The sequence below is a fragment of the Crotalus tigris genome, unplaced genomic scaffold (genome assembly GCF_016545835.1).
Source record: "Crotalus tigris isolate CLP2741 ecotype Arizona unplaced genomic scaffold, ASM1654583v1 scf7180000019004.2909048, whole genome shotgun sequence".
NCBI lineage: Eukaryota > Metazoa > Chordata > Lepidosauria > Squamata > Viperidae > Crotalus > Crotalus tigris.
Window position 1 is genome coordinate 1,335,499 of NW_024097319.1, and position 21,317 is coordinate 1,356,815.

At 36.0% G+C, this 21,317-nt stretch overlaps 1 protein-coding gene and 1 non-coding gene across 2 annotated transcripts; one reads left to right on the forward strand and one right to left on the reverse strand.

Annotated features, from left to right (window-relative positions):
- Positions 1–1,080: 1,080 nt before the first annotated feature.
- On the reverse strand, positions 1,081–20,794 carry LTA4H (leukotriene A4 hydrolase). The gene is made up of 19 exons (XM_039358193.1): positions 20,557–20,794; positions 19,113–19,243; positions 17,316–17,436; positions 16,004–16,072; positions 12,581–12,685; positions 12,372–12,424; positions 11,794–11,866; positions 11,544–11,684; positions 11,000–11,023; positions 10,541–10,611; positions 10,343–10,454; positions 8,178–8,322; positions 7,993–8,096; positions 6,730–6,800; positions 6,208–6,262; positions 4,974–5,069; positions 3,714–3,796; positions 2,408–2,512; positions 1,081–1,612 (listed from the first exon to the last, which is right to left on the reverse strand). Exons 1-19 carry the CDS (start codon positions 20,707–20,709, stop codon positions 1,483–1,485), a joined length of 1,842 nt encoding a protein of 613 aa, XP_039214127.1. The 5' UTR covers positions 20,710–20,794; the 3' UTR covers positions 1,081–1,482.
- Positions 20,795–21,016: 222 nt separating this feature from the next.
- Positions 21,017–21,088, forward strand: TRNAD-GUC. The gene has a single exon. It is a non-coding gene; the product is annotated as a tRNA-Asp (tRNA).
- The last annotated feature ends 229 nt before the right edge of the window (positions 21,089–21,317 follow it).

Sequence of the window (21,317 nt, forward strand, 5' to 3'; positions counted from 1 at the left end):
ATCTTTCTTCCTTCATTGCAGGCAGTAACATCCTTTTCGTTTAGGCAAAATTATTCAGCATGTTTCTAAAAAAACTAATCATGTTCCAAAACAATATGGAGAAATGAAAAAGGATTAAAATAAGGTTGTAAAAACATTGAAAACTACTAGGGAATTGTGGCTGCAACTCGAATATCACAATAGACCAATGGATCTGTGCAGTATATATATTTTGGGGACAATCTGTCTCCTTTCGTTTCTATTCAACCTAAACAGATCTAGCAGAGGGCATGCTCTGAGACCCTTCTATCAAAACCATGGTATCTTGTTAGACTCTGCAGTTATGGCTTCCAGCAGTACAGGTAGTCCTCAATTTACAACCAAAAAATGAGCCCAAAATTTCTGTTAAGTGAGACATTTGTAAGTGAGTTTGCCTCATTTTGACCTCTCTTGCCAGTTGTTAAGTGAATTAATACAGTTGTTCAGTTAGTAAAAAGGCTCTTAATTGAATATGGCTTCTCCATTGACTTTGCTTGTCAGAAGATCACAAAAGGTGATCACAGGACCCCAAGATGCTGCAGCCCTCAAAAATATGAACTACTTGCCAAGCATCTGAATTTTGATCATGTGACCATGGGGATGCTTCAATAGCCATAAGTGTGAAGAACGGTCATTTTTTTCAATGCAGTTGTAACTTCGAACAGTCGCTAAACAAACTGTTGTAAGTTGAGGACTACTTGTGGTACTTGTCCTACAAAACAGCATCCCTCTGAAGATTCAGATGGCCCTGACTCTGTTAGCCTTTCTCAGCCTAGCTGTTGCCCCAAGTGTTTGAGTCAGGTGGTTAGATAAGCTCTATTGCATTTCTAGATGAATGAGGTAGTTGTTTTATCTAGAATGTTATGTGCCATAGTCTTTGTGTTTTAGTCCTTGTACTTCACCCAGAGCCATCATAGCAAGTCACCGTACCATATAAATCTTATAAATTAAAATAAACCAGTTAATTATTTCTGTCCTTATATTTTAAAGACAAAGATTTGACTCATGAATCAGACATGAAAGCTATACCAGCATTGTTAAAGAAAGAGTATAAGCCAGAGATTCATCTGTTCATTGTTTATTTCAATTTTCTGATGAAGTCAATGATTGTGTTATTAAGTATACCAAAATAAAAATAGACTGCAGGTAGAAGAACTCAAAAAGCTATGATTAATATGATTCAATAAAGTTCATTAGTCCCTATATTTGTTGTGGTAAAAGTACAACTAGTGTAGCAAAATGTAGAAAAATATAGGGGAGTTTTTCTTCCAGTTCTGCAGAATGTGCATGTAACACAAGTGCAAACTCTAGAAAATCTAGAAAGAGCTTCTTTGTTCCAGGTTCAGAGCATGAAATAAGAAAGCAAATGAGATCTACCATGATTTAATTTGTATTTTTTAGCAATAGGGTGGAAAATAGCAAAATTCTCTTATACAGGGTCAGCACTGTGAACTCTTGCAGAGGTTAGGCTGTTTGTCCCTCTAGGCCCAGATCTTTGGATACCAACATTGCAGTCACTGGATGCATAGCTAGTTTGTGCTGCTGGAAAGCACTGATGGCTTGGTCACGTGATTTTTCGAATTTATAGAGATCCCTATAAAAAATTCCACATAACAAAAAAAATGTTTTAGTGCTTTTGTTTTCATCAGTGCTCTACATAAAAAAACCTGTAGTCTGAACTAAATAGGATCACATAATTTATCTACTCCAACTATTTGGAGTTTTGAGAAAAGTTCTGCATGATAAATAGGAGCAGATTTGCATGAACCTGTTTTAGAACTTACCTAATTACATTTTGCCTAATATAAATAATTTACATTATTTATGTAAAATATATACCATCTGCTACTTTAAAAACTCCAAAGTGGAGTGATAGATAAAACTAAACAAGGCCTCAGCTAGTGTAAACCATCCAATATTTTCCAAATGCCTCATTATATAGAAGATTGCTCTGACTGTTAGACTGCTAGCTTCAATCAAATGAGATTAACAACATGATATTCATTAATCTCCAGTAACAACAATAAGCCAAAATCTCACACCAAATTTAACAAGATTTGTGTTCTGCTCTGGTCTTATGATAACTGCTATTCTTTATTTAAGTTTTAAAATAACATTATAAAACCGTGATGCCAGCTTCATAAAAAAGGTTGTTAATTCTTGCTCCTTCAACATCCAGGTTGTGAAATTTGTATTGTTTCATATATGAAAGAAAAAGAAATAGACTAAACAGAAACTACTACAAATCCCACAGTAATATGGTTAATAAGTTAACTGTATATCTGCATTTTCCTTATGGTACTGGTGATTTTGAAAAAGTAAAAAAAAATTAATGAAATATAAGTCAATGATTAGGAAAACGGCTAAAACATTTTGACATTTATCTTACTTGAATAGTGGGCGAGTAAATTTCATGCGGCCTTGTTCAGTAGCCATCTTTAGAGCTAGAGGGATGGCATCTTCCCACTTGGCTTGAATGCAGAGGCGAAGCCATCTGAAAGGTAGCGAAATGAAGTTCATTTTCCTTTTTATTGTATTCATTTGTATTACTATAAACCACTTAACAATTTTTAATATATATATAAATCCTTTTAATATATAACAAATATAATAATCCAGGTTCTACAATATGCTGTCCCTAAATTGAACCACTAAGCAAATTAAGAATAGTTACTCATATAATTAATCTTTTTCAGATATCCAGTTATTAAACAAATTTAACTGGTGCATAAGAAAAGCTATTAAAAATAATAATTTGCCTCTAGCAGTAGAGTTTAATAGAAGTGCATTGCACACAAAATGCACAAGCTGTCTTGGCAAGATATTCCTTTCATAGTCATATTTTTTAATTTTTTATATCCTAAAGCTTTATCACACACTGGACATCTGCTTTCAACTTCTCAGGCTTTTTTTAAAAAAACATGTCAATTTGCTCTATTCTATAACATGCATCAAATCAATCTGACATAGCTTTTCAGTGCATCGTGGACAAGTGAACAAATCTGCAAGACATATAACATACAGACAACAATTAATCAAATAGACTATTTAGCATTTTAAAATTTGGCAGCACCCTCTACAGATTAGACAATTTTAAGGAAAATTGCAATGTAACCTTCTTGGCTTAACACATGTAGGTGATTATGGACTGACTGTCAGGCCCAGTAGGTCACTCCCTTCCCTTTTCCTCTCATTTTGATTTCTTTAAAACTCTCTTTGCTTGTTGAACAGGAAATTGTGGTTTAATGCCAACTGATTAAATTTTGAATTGAAGAGACTGGAAACAAAGCACTGAAGTCATGAGGATGAAACAAAGAAAAAATATAGTCCTGATATAATAATGGCTTATTTAGCCAAAAGCTTAACAGTTTAACAATGTTTGTTGTTAATATATTAAGTCTGCAAACTTAGGTTTCAAACTAAGCAACTGGTTTTATTAGATATAATCCATTATTTAAAGGAGCCTAACAGAGAAGTACAAAACAAAAGTATCATCTTTCACCTTCTTCAAAATTCCGAGGGTATGATCCTCTCATACACACATTCTTGAACAGCTGCTTAATTCTATGAATTTGTTTCCATGTATAATTTCCAATCTCCATCATGTGAGATTTAGGAGTGCATGCAATAGGACTAAGTAGAAAAACCTGATTTGCAATCATTTCAATATATTAATTTCTACATTTTCAACCAACCTGAATCTGATTTCTGAATTGTTTGTTGCATTGAAGTCATAGATTTCCTGCATTCGTCTCACGTGGCTCACTGGAAGAGGGTTCTACGAATTTTGAAACAGTGTGTGTATGTGGGAAAGAGAAAGACAGACAAGGAGGAAAAGGAAAGGGGAACAAAATCACAATCACATATCTTTAGTTCTAAGTAACGATGCCAGTTTCTAAGCAGTTTTTATGGAAATTCACTCACTCTATTACAGAAAAGTGCAGTTCAGAGCAGATAATAGTAATATTATATAACTTCATTTTACCTTTGATCTATATTCATTAAATAGAAATAAGGAAGTTAACCAATTCCTAGCAATGTTTCTTTTGGCATCCAATCTATTTCTAAGGCAAGTCCCTTAGCTTTGCTTCTTCTGATAGTTATCTAGCATAACTAGAGCCCTTCTAAACTAACATCTAGTATATTAAAAAAAAATAATTGGTTAATTTGTAATGTAAATCCTTGCTTTATGCTTACACAAATAAGGAAGAAGCAAACATGAAACATTTGAATGAAAGGTTTGCCTGAGTTAATCATTCCGCATGTTTGTGAATGAAAGAATATCACATTGAGCTTTCATTTCCCACTATTTATACATTGGCATAATAAAAAAAAATAACATTGTGCAACCCATGTTGTGCGCTACTCACCCCTGTTCCTGAACCAGAGCTCTAATCACTCATACCTTGATCATCGCTTCAATGGGTTACTGTACTGTGCTATATATATGGGGCTGCCCTTGAAGAGCATCTGGAAATTGCAGCTGGTACAGAATATATTGGCCTGGGTTTTCCTCAAATAGTGCACATTACTCCTCAGCTCTGTGAATGGTACTGATTCCGAGTCCAACTTCATAAGGTGCTGCTTATGACCGATAAAGGCCTACACTGGCCTGACCCTACCAGCCTTTAGGAAGGCCTTGAAGACATGAGCTATGTTGAGCTGATGTAGAATGAATTCTGCTGCTGATCGTGATTTTCTGTTTTTTTAAATGATTGTTGATAATTTATGTTTTGTATATTAGTTTTTAACTTTTTACCTGTTGTGACCTTTCCCAGAATCATTTAGATGAGATGGGTGGCCAAACAATTTGAATAAACATTCAATTTTCCAAATTAATGAAATATTGTCTCAACCTGCAAGGTTTATGCCATATTCTTTGAAAAAAATCCTTCCTTTCAATGTCTGGCTGAACACATATATGTTTAAATGACAAATGACTAGCAACAATTTACCTCCAACAGCAAGAGTGCAAGGAACTCAATCAGTTGGTGAGAAGACATCTCTTTTATATCAGCTGAGCTGAAAGGACCAAGATCACTTTCAGTGGCCTAAAGAAAGCCAAATTGGGAAGAAATGTGAAATACACCCAGGGCAGGGATGTACAAAGCAGGTCATAGTTTCTAAAATACCAGGACCTACATACAGAAGGATTTTATTTACCAAACCTCACTTTGGTAAATAAGGATCAAACACCGAGGACTTCCATTTTCTTTTAAGACAAGAAATATTCTTGTCTTACATACTTACAGAATTATAAAGATAACAAATATCTTCAAAATCAAGATTAGAATATACTTCCTACTGAATGTGTAATTTACTCCAATTGCAAAAATGAAAATTAAAGCTTTGCTTTCACATAATTATGAACAACTTTATATCATAGAATTACAGCAAGTACATATTTCTATTGAGTATATCCATGCAATGTCTGTCACATACCATACTATCACCAAGAAAAAAAATATGAAGAGATAATGTTCAAAACAGTCTAAGACAGGTGTGTCAAACTCAATTTCATTGGAGGCCGCATCAGCATTGCGGTTGCCCTTGGGGGGATTGGGGGGGTGGGGGGGTGCAGCCTACTGGGTGGGTGTGGATGGAGTGGGTGTGGCCTACTGGGTGGACATGGCCAGCTGTACATCGTTCCCATCAAGGGTGCCTGTGGGGGCCTGGGCAGGAGTGGGACAGATCTGAGGGTCTCTGGCAGAAGGGGGTGGGACCAGGGCAAGCGCCAAGGCATGGTCCATTTCTTCATTCCTCACAAAGGGTGACACCTCCCCAGCATGCACCAGGGGGCAAGGCCAACGCGGCAAGGGCCGGTCCCTTGCTGTTTCCAGACAGCCTTGTGGAGCCAAGACTGATTGCATTTCAGCATAGATGGCCACCACAAAATTGTACATTAGCTCCTGGCCAGCCTGGGCAGGGCCAAGGGCCATTCCCTCACTGTTTCCAGGATGGCTTGGCGGGCCACATGAAACCACTTCGCGGGCCACATGTGGCCCCCAGGCCTTGTGTTTGACATGTCTGGTCTAAGACAACAGTTAATGAAACAATATTTCAGTAAAAAGGCAAGTTGTTAATGACCTTGTATTAAATTGTACACTATGAAAGTGGAAATCAATGCAAAGTGGAACACTAAAATAATACCTGACAAACATAAAACATTCTTTGCATTAGAAGACTCACTTTGATCCATTTTTGGCTCAAGACAACACAAGCATTTGATAGTGTAGTATCATATCTGAGGATGGGAAAAAAGAACAGGATTTGTTTACAAATGTAAAAGTATGCATGCATGTCCATCTGCATGAAGTTACATTTTTATTTTTGGCACATCTAAAATTCTACATGCATTGTAACAGATTGTGTAATATAAAGAACTTTGCTTACAGATATGTAGACTTTAAAATAGTTCAAAAATATTTTATAGCTATTTGATAATCTTGATTTTTAAATAATCTTGATTTTTAATAATTTGTTATTTTTATACAAATCTATATATAGATTTGGATCATGTAAAAAAATAATGTGTCCCATATTTACCTAGCAATCAACTAAATTTTCATATCAACTAATAAACAAAAGATCCAGAACAGATAATGTAGATTTAAAAAGCAAACATCTTATTAAGCAATAGCTTTAAAAATACAGCTTAAAACTTTATGTATAACAAAGAGATGGGGAGAAATACTAGAGGAATATTCTTACTCAGGTTTTAGTGGTGGCATACCAGGAGTATGCATCCATGCATTCCAGTCAACTTTGTTAAGAACATCAACCTAGAAAAAAATGACTTATCCCATTAGCCAAAATATGGGCAGTGAACCAAAATTGTTTTGAACTCATATCAATGTAACATACCCACTTTTTAAAATAAGTCACAAAAACAAATTAAATGCAATTGAATATGTAAGAAATCATCTAGTCTTCAGATTGTCAGATTTCACTCATAATGAATATAATACAATTTATTCATTAACAACTAACATATGGGTTGGCTTTGCTAGATGCATGCAGGCCTAAATATCTAAGTAAGATACATTTTATGCACATAAACATATTTCTTCAAAATCAGTGCTATTCTGATCTCACAGTCAAATTTTTCCACATTCCTTCAAAATGACCTACAGGTCATAGGATGACCCTGCTTTAATAAATTCATTGCCAATATATATACTACTAAAACTCTTGTGTCTGTAACTTTTAAATGGGTGAAATGGGGCATTTTAGGATAAAACCTTTTCATCCATAGTATCTCAAATGGGCTAACATACAGAATGCTGGGACCCATAACTCCAAAGAAATGCAGTTTGGAAAAGTTATGGCAGCTTCAGAGCTTTGAGGCTGCTGCAGTAATGTAATCCTCATTTTCAACGTTCTATAACAGTTTCCCAGCCACTTGTGCAGTCCCTCACTCCCTCATCTATCCAGAAGCAAGCACTTAGCTGCCTTCAAGCAAGGGAAGGAGGGAGGAAGGGAGGGAGGGAGTTTTCTGTTTCTCTCTTCAAATAGGGAAGAAAGGAAGAGAGAAGTAGAAGGTGGAGGAAGGGAGAGAGTTTTCCAGTGCTTTCTATCAGTCTTACACAAGGAAACTCAATAGGAAAGATGGCTGAAAGTCGTAAGTTACTCCTGCTCCCGTTGTTTTTTTTTGTTGTTGTTGTTGTTTTGTTTTTGCTCAACCATGGTCATTCTGTTTCTCTGTTTAGGTAAGGAAATCTTTTGGAAAGAATGTCTGAACAGATCATAAATTAAACTGTAGTTGAGTTTAAAAGACTAAAAAATCACTCAAGTGGCTGCTAGGTGAAAAATAATAATAGTCACTGTTTTGAGATGGGCACCTATACAAATTGAATAAATAAAATGAAAACAAGACAGTTTATTGAAAGAACTGTGTAAAAACAGTTTAATTTCAATCCATTCCATTATTTTAGTTTAAACTGTAAGTAAAATCTTGAATTATAAGCACCAAACCTTATCCTTGAAATAGGAGTAGAGGAAATTCTTCCATTCTTCAGTCACTATACTCCTATACGCAAACTGTTGGATGTATGCCCTCAAGAAGCCAATGAAGACATCTGTGAGAGTATGACATATATTAATCAATAGTAAAATGTCTAAGTTAAAGAAAGTCATATAATTTTAAAATAAATTAATACCTGGTCCACCAAGAAGCTGTTCCAGATGAAGCAGTAAAGCAAAGCCTTTCTCATATGGAACAGAAGAATATGCAACATCAGGGTCTACCTCCTTCAGACTAGGGATCAAATTAGTCACCTGATTTGTGCTTCCAAGGGTATTAATCTAGAAAACAGTTAGGAAAACTATCTCAAGACAGGATAAAAAATTAATAAATAAATAAAAATAATTCCCATGGATTGATCTTTATTCTTCTGGCATTTAAAAAGGCCCTGAAGACATTGCTGTGCCTCTATACTTAAGGTACCAGTACAAGCGGTGTCTTCAGTGGTTTTGCTCAATCAGTTGTATTGCTTGCATTTAACTGTTTTGTGTCTGAGTTTCTGACAGTAATTTTTATTATAGTTGTATGCTGTTATTATTTACATCTTTATTGTTCTTGCTATTGTTTTTAATTGTTGTGAGCTGCCTAGAGTTGGATATGTGAAATGAGCAACTATAAAAATTGAATAAAATCTATCAATCAATCAGGTTCTTTTCCTGCTCATGAAGCTTTGGGCACTGTTACATCTACCCTGCCCATACCTAGATCAGACATAGAGTATTTTTAAAGAATGAGGGAACTTGTATAAGCTTAAAATGTTTTAACTAAAATGATTTTAGATTTTGTTCCTCAAAATACACTTTCTTTTTATTGCATTGACATCTAGCTCATTTCCCCAATACCAGCCAAAATAGTGCTGGCTGTTATCAGTAAAACCTCAAATAATACAAGAAAATCTTGAAAGCTTTCCTGCCTAACACAAGGAAGTTTGCAATGTCCAAAATCTGACTCTTGTTCCTTAAACTGCCACTTTGAAGGTGGATTTCAGTAGCAGGACATGAGAACACAGCTCCAACAATAATGCCCATATAATGGAACTTCCTAATCAGAAAATGTTTGATTATTAGTCTTTTTTGAATTAAGTTCCACACATCTTTGTCTTGTTTTAATATTCTGTTTGATAAAGAATTCTTAAACTGGTTTTATATATTTCTTATGTTGCTGCTTTATAGATTTAATTTACCTGTATTTTTTGTCACTCTGAATATTGAAAATGCCAAGAAATAGGGGGCAATAAAACAAACATTTTCAAAAATTAAATGTCAGTTTGGGGAGAGACAGTATAGTTCTGTTTCCTGAAGTCAGATCCACATACTTTAAATGCTAAAAGAAATGCTATTTAATACTTAAAATATCCTTATTAATACAGGTAGTCCTCAACATATGACCACAATTTCCCAAAATTTCTGTTGCTAAGGGAGATATTTGTTAAGTGAGTTTTGCCCCATTTTATGACCTTTCTTGCCACATTTGTTAAATGAATCACTGCAGTCATTAAGTTAGAGACTTAATTTAGAGACATTAAGTGAATCTGACTCCCCCATTGACTTTGCTTGTCAGAAACAAAAGGTGATAACACAACCCCATGACAATGCAACTGTCATAAATATGAGTTAGTTTAGTTGTAAAGTATCTGCATTTTGATCACATGATCATGGAGATGCTGCAACAGTTGTTAAGTGTGAAAAATGGTCATAAGTCACCTTTTCCAGTTCTATTGTAATTTTGAACAGTTACTAAATGAACTATTGTAAATTGAGGACTACCAGTACAGTTCAATGCATTTTAATACAAAATAAATGCCATTATTTAATCAGGCAACATTTCATTTTTTAGCCTCGAAAAGAGGTCAGGGCATGCAAATAAACAAAGCATATCTCTTCCACATTTTAAACCAGGTTTTCCCAAATCATATGGCTGTCTGATACACAATCCCAGGAAAGGAGACAACTGCTTTAGGTATTGCAAGCAAGTGCTATGGTTGGGTTTTCTGAAGACAATTTCTGGAATTCTGCATGTTCCTATTATTATTATGCTTATCTTCAGATTACCTGGAAGATTCATATGACTCAGGATTGCTGGCCTTTCATAAGATGCTAAAGACTTGTTCTTCTCCCACAGACACCAGCTTATGTGTTCTGTTTGATACATGTATTGAATTCCCCAAGATGCTTGGGAAGTTTTAACTGTTTTTAGGTGGATTTGTGTTATCTATGCTATTATTTGTTAGTTATCCAGACTCCTGTGTCAAGGGAGTAGTATTGTACATTTAAATACTCCATAAACAAATAATTCACTTACTGTGTTTTGTAACTCTCGCCAGCCTCCTAGAGCCTGGAAGTGCCTGAACTGTTCTCCAAACAGCCGACCACCAATTCTGCGTTCTAGATAAACGGTATGCCCCTCATTTAGCCTAAAATATGAAGCAGATAAATAAGTATTTCTCTTGACAGACCCTTAAACAAACAAAAACAATTCAAATATTTAGATTTCACCTACCAAAAATGTTCCCAAGTCTTGTTTGTCACCAAATTTCCTGTCCAGCTATGAGAAATTTCATGTGCAATAACCTGAAATATATAAAAACGTATTGTGACTTCTTTAACTCAAAGAGACAACAAATGGAAGCAAAATTGCAGTTTCTTTTACTTTTACTAGTCTATGGCACTGAGTACAGAATTACATGAAGAAGAACGCCATCCACTGGATGCAGCCAGAAGAGGGAGAACTTATGTTTTTCCAATGCCCATACAATCTCCTAAAATTCCTAAATGTATTTCAGTTGTAAATTTCTATATGAAATTCTACAGAATAAAAAACTTTGCCATATTTCTTATTAATATGTGTACTGAATAATTTTAAACTAAATAGATAATAATTTCTATTATCTGAAGCTATTTATGTAAGATTCAAGCCATTTAGATTTCATACTGTGAGTAAATCTAGATTTATACTTACATTGGATAGTGATCTATCGCCAGCCTGCAGAAACAAAAAAACCCTGGGTAATTAAGTCTCTAAATTCATACCAGACAAGTAAGTCCTACAATATTACGGTCTAATTTGGACAAAAAAAAAAATAGTCTACAGGTAGTCCTCAACTTACAACAGTTTATTTAGAAACTATTGGAAGTTAGAACGGCACTGAAAAAAAATGAGTTATGAATGTTTTTCACATTTACAAGCATTGCAGAATCCCCAAGTCACATCATCAAAATTCAAATACTTGGCAACTGACTCATGTTTATGACAACTGCAGTGTCCCAGGGTCATGCGATCATCTTTTGCGACCTTTTGACAAGCAAGGGGAAAGCCAGGTTCACTTTACAACCACGCTACTAACTTAACAACTGCAGTGATTCACTTAACAACTGTGACAAGAAAGGCAGTAAAATGCCTTATCAAAAGACAAGACAATGTGAAAATTCCACCAATGAAATGGGGTCAAAGTGATTCAGTATTTTGTTCTAGGAGATGCAATCCATAATAAAGTCAAACTTACTAATAAAGTAGGAGTTACAAAAGTGAGGCAGGGATTCTCCATACCACCATATGGGAATGATGGGGGCAACACCAGCAAGTCATATTGACCCCAGACATAAGGACCTGCCAGATCTTCTGCTATTTTCAGCATGGCTTCAGTCTGAAATAAGAATGAGCAAACCAGTGTTTAATGTTTGAACATGTGATTATGCAGAAAACAAATAAATACACAACCATATATAGCTATTATCACTATGCAAGTCACCCACCTCACCAAATTCATAAGCTGATTTGTCCACCAGTTCCTTTTCAGCCCATACCAAAGTTCTAGGGCCAATTACTCTGGAGAACAAAATTCAGTTAGATAAATGAAGAATACTGTTCATATTTCATTACTATGCAAGGTAATATTAAATTGCATTAACTAGAACAAATTAGTTGCAATGAATAACATTGAAATGCAACAGTTGCTAGGTAATTGTTTCAGTTATTTTTGTTCCTAATAGGCTAGACTGTTTCTTGACTAATCTTCCACTCATGTATTGATCACCGCGAAAAGAATAGGCGTATGCCTCACCTTCTCTCTCACCTCTAGCCCTTGTGCATGTGAATGCCTCTTATTGGTATTGATAGTTCCCTGCTGCCATTTGCAATGAGAAAATGAAAATTGATTCATCACAGACAGCTGAACTGGTAACCAGGTGGCTGGTGGGTACAAGTTCATTGCCTGAGATGTATCCAGCAGAGAAATCAGGCAACCTTTTTTTCCAGGGATCAAGAGCTACAAACAGCATCTGAGGACGTAGGATGCCTGCCCCCCCCCCAAACCAGCATTCAACCGTATTACCTGCTTTCCAATGCGCCAACCACTAAAGCAACCAGATAACTAGGTATTGGAACCTAATGCAGAGGAAGAAAAGAAATAAGTTACTTCTTAGAAAACAAAGAGATAATTATTACAGACCTATATGTTTGACAGCTTAAATTTAGAAGGCTGTTTGCTGAAGACAAGTCATTCATATAGTATGATACAATATGTCATGTAGACAATCTTACATTTTGAATGAAACGAAATATCTTTCTAGTTTGGTCTTCTGGATCAAGCAAGTCTCCATCTCTTTTGGCACTCATGAGAGCAACCAGCTCACTTGGAACAGATATCTGGTTAAATACAAAACATGTCTGTAATTTCTATTCAGTATGATAACACTTTTCCTTTTAATTAAAATGCTAAATTTGCAACAACACAACACAGAAACCTGCTCTTCTGTTATGCGTTATGTATATGCTCCTCTCTCCTCCCAGATGTTCCCAAGTCTTGCTATGTTTTGAGCTCAACAGTTCATTGAAGCAAGATTAGATATAAATAGGTACCTCAATTATATATCACTAAATGTTTCAGTTCATGTCTAGCATTTAACAAGAAAACTAAGTATGCAACTTTAATTCAAATAAATTATTTTATGTGTAACCATTACAAAAAATGAAAAGAGCCGTTCCAGTATACAAATCCTAAAAATGTATCTTCCATACATTTAGCATGTACACATAAAGGTTTGACATATATAGAAGTCCTTTATACAAGGGTAAATCTTGGCCAATTGTAGTTCTCTCATACATTAAAATCTATACTGTATGTATATTGAGGGATGGAATGTCTTGCCAAATGGGTAGAAATATAGCAAATGTAGCAAGAAAACAGTGGAATTGCAATTACAGAGAGTGCTGGGGGAAACTGATTATCTGTACCTATAGTAGTCTGGTTTCACACTTGACTTCTGTTAGGACTGATTATCTAATCTAATCTAATCTATTTTAGGAATCGCCCATTTCGCTCACATTCTTTGTGGATGATCTGAGAAGGGATTCAGAGAAAGAAACACAATGATTCTCATCTTTCAGGATTTCTCAATGGCTTTCAATGTTAACCACAGCATTGTCTGAACTGCTTGCAAGGTCTGAGAGTTGGTATTATGTAACAGTAGTTCTGCTTTCTATTTGAAAGATGTTTCAGTCAATGGTGGTACAGGGAGAAGGTTGGGTCCTTCATCCATCTGTTATAGAGTGCTCCAGGGCTTGTTTCACCTATACCATTTGATATTTACATGAATATGCTAAGAAAGGTCATCTATAATTTGAGATGCACTATCATCAATATGCTAATGATACCCAGTTGTACTTTATCCCTTGAACTAGAACAGTGGTTCTCAACCTTTTTAATGCCACGACCCCCAACCGGTCATAAGTCGAGGACTACTCAACTGGTCGTAAGTCGAGGACTACCCAACTGGTGCAGCACCGTTTGCAGAATGGGACTTTTGGCGGGCTCAGCAGGGCAGAGACAGCCTGGACAATTCCTCTCTTTCTATTCAAGAGAGTCTATTCTATTGGCTTTCAAAAGCCAATAGAATAAAAGGGAGTAGCACAGCTAAGGAAAAGGGGAAAAAAATGGCGGACTGCGTTGTTTGGCGACCCCCGTGAAATGGTCGTTTGACCCCAAATGGGGTCCCAACCCACAGGTTGAGAACCACTGAACTAGAGGCAGATGTAGTAGAAGTCCTTATGCATGAAAGCTGCTGGATCAGGATACAGAAAAACAGTCTCAAACTCAATTTCATCTCAGGCAAGCAGAGTGACTATTAATTTAGAAACATGTCAATTTTAGGACTATACTATTTATGATTCCCAGGTGCAAAGTCTGGGGATGTTTTTTGACTAGAACTAAGAGAGCCTTTGACCAGCTTTGGCTAGTACTCTAGATGTGACACAATACGGAACTGGATACTATCATCTAACTAAGGTAGGATTAGAACTCACAGTCTCCCAGTTTCTAGACTGATAACCACTACACCAAACTGGCTTTTATCTCCTTATTAGATTACTGTAATTTGCTCTGCATGGGTTGCCTTTGAAAACCACTTGAAAACTTCACTTAGTTCAGCAATTTGTGTGCTTACTGGCCAATCACAGTACTGGTCTGTTATATCATACCTGCTAGGGATGCACTGATTGCAATGTTTTTCTTAGAGCTAATCAGGTGCTAGTTGCTATCTTTAAACCTTGAGGCTTTTAAATCTTGGGGCCTGGCAAATGTTAATACATGATAACTTTAATCAAAAGGAGCAAACATGACAATGTGTAATATTGGGCTTTCAACTGTTAGAGAGCTGAATAATTTAAGTGACGTTTGAGGTGTCTTGTTGATATAATGATTTGTTGACTGACATATTTATGTGTAACTTTTATTACTTGTCAAATAACTAAGAAATTGTCTTCTTTTGTTCTCTTTTATTAATATTAGGCCATTTGGTATAAATTCCCTACTCATCCTTGAGCACATATACTCAAAAATGTTCATGCAAAATGCAAACAATACTGCCATTTAATTGTGCTGTTTATTTTTCTTTAAAACTCACTTTTCAGACTTGAATAAATTACCCAAAATTGGGTAAAAGTGTTTTTCTTTCGGTATGTCACATGAACCCATTAGTTAATTACAACAGGGATATTTAAATCAGGACTTTCTGATAAGCAATTTTGGTAATAAAGGAAAAAAATTGGTATGCACTGCTTTAAAGCTTATCTCTTTAAAACTACAGAACACTGGAAATTTTTAACTCCAATAACGGGCAGGGCCAACATATTACAGACTTTCATAGAGGTAATCCTTTATGTAATTTGCAATGCAGGAAACAAATTATCAACAGGATAATTTGAAGAACAAATTATCTGATAATAACATCATTTTTGAGTTTTTATACCATTTAATGCACCTCCAGCACTTTTTAGTTCCTCTTCTCCTTTTCTAAGCTCTTACCACAACTTTTTTTTAATGTTGTGGTTGATTTGTTCATTCTTCAAATCAAAATACTGTCTCGTAGCAAACTTGGATCTAAACCAGTCTTTCTCTATCTCAGAATCTTTAAGACCTATGGACTTTAACTCCCAAAATTTCCCCAGCCAACATTTTACCATAGGTGAAATGGATCTTTAAGATCTTAAAGTTGCCGAGAATGAGAAACGCTGGTCTCAACCACATAAGTAACGTACAGCAAAGTAACTATTCAGACTTTAGAAACAGAAGGTTAAAATTTGGTACCTGCCAAGACTAACAGGGACCATTTGAATATTTTCAGTGTTTATTTATTTCCTCAAATACTGTAAGTCTATCTGGCAGAATCTACGCAATTTTGAAACATACAATATACCAATTCTGTCGAGCCAACCTAGTACAAAAGAAAGGCATTTCTGCAACATGAAGTGCTTATCTACTAGAATCTTGGGGAATAATTAAAAAGAAGATGCTTCAGCGTATACAGAAATATGAAGCCACATCTTTGCCCAGGATCAAACAGTTGATCTCTGCAGCTGCCACATGATCCAGAGAAAAGATCCGGATGCTTCAAAGAACCATGGACAGTTTCATAAACCCTTGTTCTCCAAAGCACCCTTTCAGCACTGAAGAGCACTATTACTTACCTCTGCATAATATGTTAACTTTACAGAGGGAGTATCTTGACAGGGGAGAAGAGCTCTGCAATGAGTAGCCTAATGAAGAGAAAAGGGCACATATTAGTTTTTGTATAGATAGTGCAGCAAGCCACTAAGGGTACTGCTAATACTGCAGGTAGTCCTTGGGTTACAACTATTCATTCAGTGACTGTTCAAAGTTATGATACCACCCAATGAATGGAATTTAAAATCAGGTCCTTGGAGTTCCAGCTGTCATGGCATCTCTGCTGTCACATGATTACAATTTACAAAATTCCCTGCTGACTTCCCACAAGCAAAGTCATTGGGGAAGCTACTGGGAAATTGGAAGTCACAATAACATAAAGTCTTTGCTTATTGAGACAGCAACCAGAACTCCCAGAACTACAAAGTTTATAGGTTAAAAAAAAGCAAGATAGCCATATTAGTGTCATCATATAGTTTACACGCATATTTGAATGTTTGCATTAGATAATTAACAACAATATATAAGTCTAACAATATGAAACTTTATTATGCTTTATATCTTATTTTTCTGTCTTTTTTTGATAATTGTGTTTTGTTCCTTTTGCTTTATTTTTGTTAATTTAAAAACAATATAAAACATATCCATTTAAAAAAAGGACTACTGGAACTGCTGCAGTTAAGTGCTATGGTCACATGACTTTGCACTTTACAATTGCATTGCTTAGCAATGAAAAATATAGTTCTAGTTGCTTCTGTAACCTGAGGACTACCTGTAAAGTGTTTATTCTATATTACAGTGCCAGCATAGTATCCAATTCTTGCATAATCATATCCAGTCACAATTCATTCAGGCTCATGTCCTCAACTCAATTACACATCTACAGTTTATTGCATCTCATTCAGTAGACTCCTTTCTAAACTTTATGTTCTTAGGCAATCTGAAATTTGGCTGGCACATGGAAAGTAGCTCAGTAAAATCACAAAAATGCATGCCAACATTTGTATACACCTGAGTTATAAGCAGTCTCCAAAATGACTGTGCTGTGAAGTGTCCAATCCGAAGTTGTATAATATATATACAAATCAGGATGTGTACATTTATAATTTAAGACAACATATATAAAGCCATAGAATCCATCTAGGTATGTTAAACCAACCACTAAACTAAGTAGGACAAGTATGCCTTCACCCTCAACAGGCCATCTACTGTATATTAGGATGCATTAATAACATATTGTATGAACTTTTAAGAAATAAGGCATTCTTAGGCTTATCACACAGTAAGATCAGTAGTATTTACTTATGAGATATATTGCTAAAGCAACGTACTCACCTGGCACTGACTAAAAAGAAATGGATGTCTTTTTCCTGATGTCTGCTCTGGAGTAAACCACTGGAGTGCTGAAGACCTTGGAGAAGTTTCAAAAGAGATCTCCACAACCACATCTTGGCCCCTGCAAATATTCAAATATTTAAACTGGGAATATCACTTAGACTTTCCTAAATCATCCCTCACACCTCAACTGTAACAAAGATGAATATCTGTTGAAAGACCTAAATGGTCCATACACAAAGTAATAGTCTAAGAAAACTCCATATGCACAATAAAATGAACCTGTCCAATACCAAGTTTAATCTTATATCATCAGATCCCCAAGACATTTTTAGAACCGATATCCAAAATATTTTAATGGTTATTGACAAACAAGAGAATGTGAGCACTTCGTTTTACCGAATATATGTGCAAAGAGCCACAATGTACAATGTGCTAGACTTTAACTTACTCTTGATGCATTATTCTTATAGCGTTCACCTGCAAGGTTGATTTTAATTCATAGTACTTTTTGGATTAAAGAAGAAAACATGCTCCAGAAATCACCAGATTGACAGTTTCTGAGGACTCTAAGTCTTTCTAGAGTATGTTCTAATTAGCTGCAATGCACTTTCTGTATTGTTAGGTTTTTGGTGTACAAAATCTGTTAAATAAATTGAGGTACCATAACAAGTAAATGTTTTAACAATAATGAAAAGATTCTGGACATGCACCACCATCTCTCTGGTGGCACAGCTTTATTCTGGCATGATGTGCCAGATTTCTTTAGAGGGTGAGGTTGAAGACTTTTTTCATTCTATTCGTCTGCAGCAGGGTTACTAAGGACAAATAGGAATAATTAGCAAATGGGTGGTGTTCAGAGACCAAGTTTCCCTGACTTTAAAACTGGAAGAAAAACTGATGAATTTGTCCAGCAGTGCATTCCTCCTGATATTATTCACCCTGCTGCTGATTTTGGAGGTTTTTTCCTCCATTGCTTTCTGTCTTAGAAGCAGGGAACCAGCCCAGTTTTCAGAAAGCAGTCTTTTAAGTCTGTTCTTTTACCTCCCAATCTATAATTTTAAAGTGAATTGCTTTTCAAAAACTTTTATAGATTTGTCTTTTCCTTTTCTACTTTTCAAAAGATGTTTCAAGCTTTATTTCTAGAAACTTGGTTTTTATTTATTTGTTAAATCTGCTGCCTATCTCGCTGTAGGATTACCCTAGTAGGTTTTTTTTTTTTTGAATGAAGAAAAATTTGCTCCTAATAAAACATCAAAAGTACTGTAAAGTCTTTGGAAACATGTGCTAGACTGTAAAATGAAGAGAGAGGATTGTGGAATAGAAAGCCAAGAATGTCTTGGAGATTTTAATAATTATAAGACTGTTAAATATAACATATAATCTTGTGCCTCACCTTGACAATAATATTTACAGTACTATAATTATTTTACTCATTTTTGCCCCACCTTTATTATTTTTATAAATAACTCAAGGCAGCAAACATATGTAATATACCCTCTTCCTATTTTTCCCACAGCAACCATGCCGGGTGGTTGGTTGGGCTGAAAATGTATGACTGGTTCAAAGTCACCCAGCCGGCTTTTATGGTTAAGACATTACTAGAGCTCACACTCTCCTGCTTTCTAACCTGGTGCCTTAACCACAACACCAAACTGGCTCTCAGCAGTTATAAGACTGAAGTATTATACCACTACAATCATTTATTCAGCAAGGGCAGTGTCATATATAATGACCCAAGTCCTAAGATCAAGCTATTAGCAAGATAACTTTACTATGAAGATTAAAATTGCATACTTCCTCAAGTGGAATGGAAATGTGATTTCAAGCGGTGTTCCTTTGAAGCTGTGTTGTTGTCCAAGAACGAATTGAGCCACTTGATTGTTAACAACCACTTTCTGTATTGTTAGGTCTTTGGTGTCCAAAACCTGTTAAATAAAGCTGAGTTACCATAACAAATAAATGTTCTAATAAAAATGAAATGATACTTAATTTTTACTTATTAAAGTATTCTTACTAAAGTATTTATTTTAGCATAGAAGATAGTTCAAAATACTCCATTACTGTATATTTCTCCATTTTTTTTTTTTAAAAAAAACCCAGATGTATGCAATGTTAGGTCAGCTCAAGTCTTAAGACTGGTATAAGCCTTTGTTATAAGGCTGCTTAACCATTCCTCCTCTCTGGCCCATTTTTTCCTTTTTTTATATAAAAAGAGAATAAAACATTTAATTAGTGAAATTTCAAAAATTGTAATGTAAGGGAAACTGCAAAGAGGAACATACTTTCACAATACAAAAAGTTCTCTGGAAACTCTATTTTGGGCAAAATACCAAACATTTTTCTGGGCTGAGTGTCACATTTTGGAAGAAAAGTCAGCATTTTCTATAGAATCTAGCAGTCAGCATTTTATATAGAATCTAAATGTGTCTGTATGCAATAGTGGTGAATGTGTTTGTATTTTTGCATTTCCTACGGTTTTGTGCTATGCTTCTCTCAGAAACTGTCAGTCTGTTCCAAGAAAAATGGAGAGGAATTTTGTTTCCAGCATAGAAAAAGACCTACCCAATTCTCCATAGAGAATAAGGCTATTCCGCACAGGAGGAGGAGGGTCAAACCCCCCCACCCCCATTTCTCCATTAAGAACTATACTTCGACCTAGCAGAAAGTCCTGGAAGGATTATGCTTTTGCAAGCACAACATCTGCTATCAGGGAGATAAAATGCAACTTCCAAGAAGATCTAAAATTTTATTAGTGCTAGCTCAGCACATTCACAATATTCATTTTTATATTATCCTTTAATGGTATTGTGTGTGAGCCACCATGCATGGTCATCTTACCTCCTCCACAACCCTCTTTTACTAAACAGGATCAAAGGACTGCTTTACATTTACACAATAAGCAGCAGTGACACCATGTACCCCCCATGTAAGGAAATTATTTTAGTTCAATTGCTTAAAATAGAAGCCAATCTTACATCGAATCACTCCAATGCATGCTTACTTAAGGAGCAAAATCTCTTTATCAGCGATCACTCAAGATCCCTTCCCGGTATATCAAGAAGAGAATTAAGTACGAGGGGATTGGGAGTCGTCCTTTATTTCCCTTCCTTTTGTTTCACTTTAGAACTCCGAATTCCCGGGGCATTCTGAATGCTGAAGCCCAACAAAGCGAGAGAACCTTTCACTCACCCACCCCCAATTCGAGCCCCCAGCGCCCTCACGGAAGGACCGACGTTACCAGGGAACTCGGGTTATCCTGTTCCGACCGCACGGTGAGGGCCGCGGTGCCCCGTAGCGATCGGCTCTCGAAGTCAACGCGGCAGCACAAGTAGAGATGGTGAGTGCGGCAGGCATCAGGAGCAGCGAAGGAACTCGGGTCTACATCAACCATAGCTCCAACACACAACTACACACTGGGCGGCTTCGGGCGACGCTCGCTACTTAAGAAAGTCCTAGGACCGCCTTGTGGGCTGAGGGTCCCACCTCATTGTGGGTAGGCTCAAGGAGGACTCTGGGAGTTATAGTTCTTTACGAGGTCCAGAGCTCATGCAACTTCGGGAAATAGACTGCTACTCCCATGATGCACAAAAGCCAAAGAGTTTCTGGATATTGATCAAATAACCTATTAACCTATTACAAGTGCGAAACTTCGAGGAAAGCAATTTAAAAGGAGAGAAAGCGACCTTTTGCTTAGTAATTCCTCGTTAGTATAGTGGTAAGTATCCCCGCCTGTCACGCGGGAGACCGGGGTTCGATTCCCCGACGGGGAGATACGGCTTTTTTTTTTTCGTATTTTTTCAAAAATCTTAATAAAAACCAAGGTAGATTTCCAGATGGAAAGCAACAGCCAGTTGGCTACCTAATTTACTATCTTTCAGTATTGATGTCAATAAACCTAAAAATGGCACCTGATGCTATTCTTGCAAGGACCAGTACATCTTTAAGTCAGCCAATTAAAAGTGTAAAGAGGGTATCACAAAAAACGTTTAATTATTGCTT

What these genes read in the sequence shown, in the direction of transcription:
- LTA4H (XM_039358193.1), bottom strand. Translation starts at nt 20,709, where the DNA reads ATGGTTGATGTAGACCCGAGTTCCTTCGCTGCTCCTGATGCCTGCCGC. An exon ending in GCGATAGATCACTATCCAAT is followed by an intron (nt 10,612 to 10,999) that starts GTAAGTATAAAT and finishes TATATATTTCAG; the next exon opens with GTTATTGCACATGAAATTTC. An exon ending in ACTCCTATTTCAAGGATAAG is followed by an intron (nt 6,801 to 7,992) that starts GTTTGGTGCTTA and finishes ATTTTTTTCTAG; the next exon opens with GTTGATGTTCTTAACAAAGT.